The following is a 10,000-nucleotide window of genomic DNA, read 5'->3' as shown; positions in this document are numbered from 1 at the left end:
ATGAAGGCAGGCAGCACACACACACACACACACACACACACACACACACACACAAGAACACACACACACACACACACACACACACACACACACACACACACACACACACACACACACACACACACACACACACAAGAAACACGCGCGCACACACAGACACACACACACACACACACAAGAACACGCGCGCACACACAGACACACACACACACACACACACACACACACACAAGAACACGCGTGCGACACACACACGCACACACACACACACACACAAGAACGCGCGCACGCACACACACACACACACACAAGCACACGCGCAGACACACACACACACACACACACACACACACACACACACACACACACACACACACACACACACACACACACACACACACACACACAGCAAGAACAGGTTAAACAGCACCACAGCGGAGCCAGTGCATGTATTGCGAGGGTCTCATATTAGTAATCATACTGACTGAAGTAGGGCTGAACGATTTTAGGAAAAAATTGAAATTGCGATTTTTCTGGCAGAGATTGCGATTTCGATTTCAACCACGATTTATTTTCTTTAAATAAAGTTTTAGTTTAAAGTTATACAACCAATGAATTACATTAAGATAACGCAAGAATGAAAACTGCTGGCAACCGATTTCAAATGCAAGACTGTTTATTCAAGTACCTAAGAAACAACAACAGTTCAATTCACCAAAAAAGGAAAATAAAAAGAGAGCCGTCTTTCTAAAGTGAGCCCTTCTCTGCTTCTTTTACATTTCCCATCAACAAAAAATATAAAGTTAGTGGCTCAGCAGCATCAAAATAATTGCACTTTTGTAAAATAACATAAGCTACATAAAAAAATAAAAAGAGACCTCTTTCTTTAGTAAAATTTTGTTTCTTTTACATTTCCCATAAATAAAACATATCAAGTATCAATGGCTCAGTAGCATCAAAATAATTGCACTTTTGTAAATTAACATAGGCTATATAAAAATTATAAAATATAACAAAGTGGAGCAAATAAGGAGTCTTACCTTAAAAGTAGTGCAAAATGGCTCAAAGGAGCTAGCTTATGAAAATCAGCAGCAGTTACAAGTTGCTGCTTTTTTCTTCCAGCTGTGGCTGAAAACGGCTACCAGCTGCTTGCACAGTCCTGTGGCCCGTTTGACGCGTTGGTCATCTTTGACAGCATTTTCTGGGGAAAACATTAAACATATTACAGTCTGAAAAGCCATACAGATGCAGTATTCATAACATACCATCTGTTGTCATAATGAACAATTACTTTTTAACAGCAGACGTCAGGTGGTACTACCACATTAAATTATTGCCCATATATGTATTTGTAATTGGTAATTTATTTGCAGCAATATGCTTTTTAGATATCCCAGTAAAGAAATATTTTAATTTAATAGTGGCATCATGGTTGCACCATCCTGATATCTGTTAGCCTACTACAAAAACGTCATTAATTTGGCACATCAGAAATAATGACAGCTTTTGTAGCTTCTCTCTGCTCCTTGGCATTCCGCGGTTTAACAGAAGCAAGCTGGAGCTAATTGGGAGGTTTCAAAGTTAAGAGTAGAGTAGAGTAACTTTATGCCATGAAAGGGTTCATTTTCACCCCTAGGAGGAAACGGTAGCATTGCGCTACAGCTGGTCAGCTAACGACAACAAACTTATTGGCGCGTGACGTCGCCCCCCTCCCCCGAGCTTCCAAACTGTGTTTGAGAGACTAGCTATAACATGAACTCATACACTTGTAAACACACACACACACACACACACACACACACACACACACACACACACACACACACACACACACACACACGCGAGCTCCATCGCTTTGACCATATTCGTAGCGTTGTCGGTTGTAATGCAGGTCTGTGCTTCCTCGTTTAGTCCCCAGTTTGCCAAGCACTCCTTAAGGCCCGCTGCAATGTTCTCACCGGTGTGGTCAGTGGGGAAGTAGCTTACGCTGTCTGCAGGCAACGACTACACAGCTCGAAGTTCATGAAATGCACCGTCAAACTCATGTATGGCTCGGTTGTTCTGCTTGACCAGAGGTCCGTAGTTGACGCGTAAAACTCCATGTTTTCCAGCTCACTTGTAACTTTGGCCTTGCATTCTCCGTACAGATGTGGGATGGCGACTTGGTTAAAGTAGGTGCGGGAGGGCAGAACATACCTCTTGTCCATCGTGCGTAGCAAACTTTTAAATGAGTCTTTGGTGACCGTGTTCACGGACACCATGTCCTTCGATATGTAATTCGTTGTAGCCACTTTTACACGACATGTTTGGCAAATCACCTCTTTCTGGTGTTGATCAGTGGCCTCAAATCCAAAATACTCGCAAATGACTGATGTGCTGTTTTTCTTTGGCAATAATTTCGCCGGCTCCTCCTCATGAAGTTCCTCTTCTCCCGCTTCAGCCATCTTGAAGTGAATGCCAGCTACACTGATTGGAGTGGAGTAAACGTCATCTGGTCACGCGCAGCCTGCAGCTTTCTGATTGGTAGCTGACACAGCCTTTCTACACCGCGCACTGAGCATGCATGAGAATAATGGCGAAATTATTAGGCCTATGCTGTTATTATGCTCCAAGAAAAACCGCAGCTTTGACGATCCCAAAATCGCGTTGCCAGAGATCGCGATTTTCGGTCGAAAACGATAGATCGTTCAGCCCTAGTGTGTGTGTGTGTGTGTGTGTGTGTGTGTGTGTGTGTGTGTGTGTGTGTGTGTGTGTGTGTGTGTGTGTGTGTGTGTGTGTGTGTGTGTGTGTGTGTGTGTGTGTGTGTGTGTAGTTCCTGCTGCCCCTCATCATTGAGAAGTTGGATTCTGACGTCAAGACGGCCAAAGTGGACGCCCTGCAAACACTGGTAACACACACACACACACACACACACACACCAGGGTTCCCGCGGGGTCTTAAAAAGCCTTGAAGGCATTGAATTCGAGAATTTGGAAATAATACCTTAAAAAGCCTTGAAAAGCCGTGAATTTTCATGTGTAGGTCTTAAATTTGGATGCCGAATATAAATTGTCATTTTGCATTGTTCATTACTCAACAGTCATTATTTTTTATGATCTTTAAATTGTTTATGTAAAAATTGTACGAGTGGTCAAGTAAATGGTGGAACTGGAGTTGTGGGCGGAACCATCACGCACACACCGAGGTTGAATGAACACAGAGATTTTAACGTTACCATGGCCACAGAGCCACAGAGCTAAGCTAAGGTTGTTGATAGTTTATCGCGCGAAGACAAACTTTACTATGTGGACAAACGGAAAGTGAGGTGAAACGTCGGCAACAATGGGCAAATGTAAGTTTAGCCAGGCTTGGCTACACAATCATTCATTTCGTGAATGGGTCAAAGAAGTGGATGGTGACCAATTCGCAGCGTTTTGTGCTCTCTGTAAATGGACTTTTAAATTGGGCACGATGGGTGTCAAGGCGCTCGAGTCACATGCTAAGTCCTCGATTATTTTGTGCGTCAATCATAAACAGCAAACGCCGTCTGTGTTTTTAGCCAACAACAACCTAGCACCACTAGCACTCAATGGGCTTTTGTATTGCACAATGCCCAGGTCTTCGATACAGTCACATATTGTAAAAGGGGGGATTAACGTTTTACTGTTGTTTTAACAGGTAGAAGTTGTTGAGAACCACAAGCTGAGTAGCGTTTCGTTTGTGCAATTCAACTGAATCAACGGGTAGCCTAGGCTAGAGAGAATGTGAGTGGAAAGGGTGGTGTTGTCAACGTTTTACTGTTGTTTCGAAAGGTGTACTAGTTGAATCATAATCTGACGAGCCGTTCGTTTAGCCGATGAAACGTCAGTGCAGTCGAAGCAACGAAGGAGGGAGTGTGAGAGAGAAGCTGTGTGTGTGTGTGGTGTGTGAGTTTGTGCGCGCGCTGATGTATGCGTGGCTGCCTCTCGATTGTTTAGAAACAAATATCAACATACACAGACAGTGATTTTGGTTTTGACAGGCGCTTAAGATTGCAATGGAGGAGGAGGGAGTGAGAGAGAGAAGGAGTGCCGTGCGTGTGTGTGTGTGTGGGTGATAACAATACCAAGGGGGCGCGGCTTGCTTGGATAGACTAATAAATCCAGACCTTTGGTGGTGTAGGTAAAACTACATCTTTGGACGTGAGGAATATTCTTCCTCACGCAAGGGCACCAAAATATGTAGGGTCAACTACAATTAATGGGTACGACGTTAAATGTAAGGGAAGTACAGTAATGTAATTATAATTACATTAATAAGTATACAATTCTTATACAGTTCCAAATATGTAATGTGTTATTACTATATGTGAGGAATAAGAATATAAGAAATGACGCATGAAGAGTGTGTTAAAGTCTTCACGCTGGGTATCAATAATGTGTAGGTGTGTACTTATGGAATCGTCAATTGTCTAATTAATGATTGCATAAAACACGGTTCATGACCGTCTCATAAAATCATGACCATTATTGACAAATAATCTGAAGGTTTTGTGTGAATTCTTTTCTGGTTGACTTCGTAGAAATTGTTCAAATAAGACAAACACAGTTCACCACAATGTACATTTATTGTAAAAGCATCATCCGGTCATAACACTGATACAGCCAATGTGACTTGCAGGGCATAAGAACTTAGGTAAAATATACAATATATACACGGGGTATGAGAGGATGCGGTGTGTGTGTTTGTGTGTGTGTGTACGCTATGCGAGAGAGAAAAAGAGAGAGAGGAGGGGCGTGTGGCGAGCGCTTTCTGTGAGCGCCGCGCACCTCTATTACCGCGTGTGCCGAGCGGTGGGAGGAGAGAGAGAGAGAGATGTATGTTCTATGAACTATGGCTCAAATGATTCTGCGCAGCGCTGCGCGCAGGACCGAAATATGAGATACGAGGAGGGGCGTTAAGCTTTCGGCTGATAAAGCGGGAACTTATCTTCAAGATAGAATTCAACCTAATCAGAGAATACTGTCCTTTGTCTAAAGGCTTTACAGTATGTGTGGGGGGAGGGAAAAGGGAGCGCTTGGCGCGCTTTTCCGACAATAGCTTACGTCCTCAACTCGATAACTCTATGGGTTAAAACACGGGTACGTGTATCTCTGTGAGTGGATAATTTACATGTGGGTGCAAGTATGCCAATCCTGCAACTACAGTAAACTAAGAATAGCGTGTGGCTATTTGTGGTGATGAGAGGGGAGAAAGAGAGAAAGAAAAGAAAGAACAGATAGAACAAAATAACCCAAATTAAAATATATCACACTCTACAAGTGTGGATATTTAAACACAACTCCTCAAAGCTATGTAACAGTTCTAACTGCATATATATATGCCCAAACTCAGTGCTTACTCGTTCTCCTTGGTAGAAGGGGAAAGAAATCCTTTGATCTCTCGGGCAAGGTGGGTGTGTGCGTCTTGGTGCGCACGAGTTCCTTTTGTTCTCTAAGCGATACCACGCGGTTCCGGCGCGAGGCTGCGATATGTCCAACAAAAGTCTTGCTTCGTTGAACGGGGAAAAGGAAGGTGGTATTTCGTTGTGTAGTCCGATTGTCTTTGCGGGCCGTCCTGAAGGTCCAATGAGAAAGGGGTGCACGTAGGTCCGCTCCACGCGTAGTAACTATACCGGCTGTCCACTCTCTTGGGGGGGGACAGACAATCAGGCTCAGCCGAGTCTTCGTAGACTCTAGGCGAGGTCCTTGATCTCGGACGTACCAGTAAAAAGATTAGCAATTGTCCGTACAAAAGTTATCCTAGAGCGCGTGAGTTCCTCGTGGGTCCTGACTCACTGTTCTCCTTGTAGGGTCCGCAAAAGTCAAATGCAATACAAACGAAAACCGGTTGAAGGAAGAAATATATCGACTGTAGTGTTAACCTGGCCAAGATAACTTACAGTTTCAATAATTTCTAAAATAGACGTCTCTCCAAGGAGACGTGTCCTGGCACGTGTCACATCTCGATGGAGGAAGTCGGGCGGGCTAACTCTATTGTTTCATACCTCTACCTGGGCTTTATACATACGGGGCCGGGCTGAGCCGCGTATGTAATTTGATCAGGTACAGTAGGAAACAAAATGGTGTCTGTATTTTACAAAATGGCGGACATTCGTAAAATGAGGGGAAATGAATTAAACTTTAGGGGTAATAACGCCTACAGGTGAATGACTGAAACTTGTGACGAAGGTGAATCCCAATAAATAGTGAACACAACATTATTCACAATAATGTGTGATAATAACACATGTTATATAGCTAAATAATTTATTTTACATATGAGTTTCTTATCATAGGCCTATTCATTTATTTTTTTAAAAACGTTTTAGACCAGATACCAAGCTACTAGGGGGCAGGCTATAAAATATGGTAATTTTAAATGCAAACAATTTGATGGAGCTAAATTAATTGAAGCCTTAGTTATATTTTACAGGCGCTATGCTTAAGTTTCTGACCAGCTCAGACTCCAGTCAGTCAGCCAGTGGAGGGCCAGCACAATGTTCAGGTAGTACACAGATGAGCCAGGTACACCTGCAGCTGATGAGGTAGTCACATGTTCAGTACAGCCACCGTTGGCTACATGTTCACAATCTGTTATGACATTATTGATGTTTTTGTGTCAAGAGCGCAGAATGGGAGACTTTTTAATTAAGCTTGATTTGAGTCAAATTATGTGTCTGTGGTTCGTGTTTTGCCCGGGGGGGTGCTTGCATGCTTTATGGGGGCCCCTTGGCATATATTTGCCTATGGCCCCATGGAGGTCAGAACCGGCTGTGGATAAAGGTCTTAAATTTGAGGATAAATGGTCTTAAAAAGTCTTGAAAAAGCCTTGAATTTGACTTGAAGAAACTTGTAGGAACCCTGACACACACACAGACAGACAGATCTGTGGACGCCCTGCAAACACTGGTCACACACACACACACACACACACACAGACCTGTGACCACACGGCAAACACTTGTGATCACAACATACACACACACACACACACACACACACACACTCTATCTCTAACACACACACACACACACAACTGTGGACACACTTCAAAAGCCGAGAACGCTAAGTTGGGCTACCGGACCGGTCGACCAATTAGCGATGTGAGGCGATCTGGACAACGAGTGTTAAGGGGTATGCCACTATTTTTAACGAGTGTTCGGTAGCCAGAGCAGACGTGCGCGCTCTGTGAGTTAGGTAGACCAAGCAGACGTGTGTCTCTCTCTGTAGCCCAATCAGACGTGTCTCTCTGTAGCCCAATCAGACGTGCGCTCTCTGTAGCCCAATCAGACGCGTCTCTCTGTAGCCCAATCAGACGTGCGCGCTGTGTAGACCAATCAGACGTGTTCTCTCCGTAGCCCAATCAGACGTGCGCGCTCTGTGAGTTAAGCGGCGTACACACACAAAGCTAGCTTTTCGCTTGCTCGCCTACTCGCCACTCTTTCATGGAACGTTCGCTGAAAGTTCCCGCGGCTTTAACGGCCAATGCACAAGCGAGAAGTACCTAAATCTGCATTCCAATTGATTACTCGCTTACTCACCTCGGTCAAAGTTAAAACATTTTTAACTCTGATTCCGCCCACATCGCATCGCTTGTACAGTACTCGCCTACTTGCCTGCGAGTCTCGCTGGAACACATTGACATTCTATTGACTTCATTCGCTGAGCGAGTAACTAGTAGCGACGTGTGTGTACGGCCCTTTAGGTAGCCCAATCAGACGCGTCTCTCTGTGTTGCCGCTTGAAGCTGTTGGTGAGGCAGGGCTAGCGACAGTGTTGTTCGACAGCTAAAAGCTAGCAAAGCGCGCCAAACTGGTTGGCTCACGCGCGCTAGATCTCGTTTTGCAGACTCATTTTGGCAAAGACAAACATGCTAGTTTTGTTGCTAGTCAAAACGGGTAACACCAAAAAAAAAAAACGCAGAAAAAGGTGAAATGGCTCAAACTCGGATGGAGTACAGTGAGAGAGCTGTGAAGTGTGTGTGTGTGTGTGTGTGTGTGTGTGTATAATGTGTGTGTGTGTGTATAATGTGTGTGTGTGTGTGTGTGTGTATAATGTGTGTGTGTGTGTATAATGTGTGTGTGTGTATAATGTGTGTGTGTGTGTGTGTGTGTGTGTGTGTGTGTGTGTGTGTGTGTTGCAGGCTGCCTGTGCCCCTGTGTACGGTCATAAAGAACTCTCTCCATTCCTCACCGGACTCTGGAGCTCACTACGTAGAGAGGTAACACACACACACACACACACACACACTCACTCACTCACTCACTCACTCACTCACTCACTCACTCACTCACTCACTCACTCACTCACACACACACACACCTGTGGACGCCCTACAAACACTGGTCACACACACACACACACACACACACACACACACACACACACACACACACACACACACACACACACACACACACATTGCTAAAGCGAGATCAAAACCAGAGGTCTGATGGAAGAGCCAGTGTTGTTGATTGTCATACTTCCTGGTTTCATCCATTAAATTGATCACCACGCGTGTGTGTGTGTGTGTGTGTGTGTGTGTGTGTGTGTGTGTGTGTGTGTGTGTGTGTGTGTGTGTGTGTGTGTGTGTGTGTGTGTGTGTGTGTGTGTGTGTGTGTGTGTGTGTGTGTGTGTGTGTAGGTGTTCCAGACGGCTAGTGAGCGTGTGGAGGGTTCCGCTCTGTCTGCTCTGAGCGCGCTCACTGGGTGTCTCTCCAGGGCGGTCCTCAACTCCAATACGGAAGACGCGCTACACACACTCCTGGAACTAGTGCTGAAAGGTAGGCAGGGGTGAGAGAGAGGGTGTGTGTGTGTGTGTGTGTGTGTGTGTGTGTGTGTGTGTGTGTGTGTGTGTGGGTGTGTGCAGGGCTCTAAATTAACTTTTTCCACCACCAGCCAATTTGGCTAGTGGACATTTTTTCTTACCAGCCAAACAGAAGTTCAGCTAGCCATTTTTTTTTTTATCTCGCCAAAATAAACTAGGCCTATGCGTTAGGCCAGTTATTTTTTTAAAATTATGGTAATTTTGTTCAACAATTTCTACAACACAGATAAACTATATATAGGCCTGCATACTATAGGCCTATGCCTACATAATAACCATAGTCCTATTATAGGCTATATTTTTTTTCATTATTTTTTAACTTCTGCTTTATTTTTACTTTCATTACTTAGGCCTAATCAATTTGATTAGTTTTTGTTCAATTCCTCTGAAAACAGCTGAATCACATCACACAAGCCACTCACATAACAGACCTTGTCATACAGTAACCAAGCACACAGCCAAACTCTCCAAAAGCTCACATACGTACGCACACCCCAAGGAAGGAGAAGAGATGAGAGGAGAGAGGAGGAGCTCTTCTCTTATTATATCTACCATGCGCAACAAAACGACAAGAAGCCTTGTTTAACTAAAAGTAAATATCACGGGAATATCAAATAAAATATCAGTAAATATCTGTAAATATCACGGGAATCTTCGCTTCCTTTGTTACTTCCACAGCTTCGTCGTTGGTTGTTTTTTTTGTTATTTGTTTTCTTTCGGATGGCGTGGGCTTAGTTGCGCCAGGACTCGGAACATTTCAGAAGACAACTGAACTGACAGCTACGCTCACACTACTCTGACAGTCAGCTCTTCTCCTCTGCCCTTGTCGCAATTTCGTTCCACAACCACTCCTTTTTTATCGTCACTATTATTACGGTTACAATTACTACTAGCATTCACCAACACACAGAACCTTGCTCTAACCCCCGCCACATTCTCATCACTCGCACAAAACATAGGCCTACAGAACAGAAGTAGCTCTATGCATAATCTGCGTTAGTCCTGTTATTGAAACGGTCAGGGCCTCGCTGCTTCAAAAAGGCAGCCTGTTACAGCAAGGTTCAGCCTAGTAATAATAGCAGCAGTAGTGACGTTAAAAAGGTTGTAGCGAAGTCGACGAGAGCATAGGAGGAGAGCTGCCTGTCAGAATAGTGTGAGCGTAGCTGACAGAAGGCT

General features: G+C 44.3%; 1 protein-coding gene across 2 annotated transcripts in view; it reads left to right on the top strand.

Annotated features, from left to right (window-relative positions):
• Positions 1-10,000, top strand: part of mms19 (MMS19 homolog, cytosolic iron-sulfur assembly component) — a 48,418-nt gene that overhangs the window by 11,938 nt on the left and 26,480 nt on the right. For both annotated transcript variants that reach the window (XM_063193060.1, XM_063193055.1), the window contains 3 exons: positions 2,813-2,887; positions 8,142-8,219; positions 8,642-8,780. In XM_063193060.1, coding sequence (XP_063049130.1) covers positions 2,813-2,887; positions 8,142-8,219; positions 8,642-8,780 — 292 coding nt within the window. The remainder of the gene's footprint in view (positions 1-2,812; positions 2,888-8,141; positions 8,220-8,641; positions 8,781-10,000) is intronic.

This window comes from Engraulis encrasicolus, chromosome 2 (assembly GCF_034702125.1).
Source record: "Engraulis encrasicolus isolate BLACKSEA-1 chromosome 2, IST_EnEncr_1.0, whole genome shotgun sequence".
Taxonomy (NCBI): Eukaryota; Metazoa; Chordata; class Actinopteri; order Clupeiformes; family Engraulidae; genus Engraulis; species Engraulis encrasicolus.
Note: the sequence above shows the minus strand (reverse complement) of the source record. Positions and strands in the feature narration are given on the sequence as shown.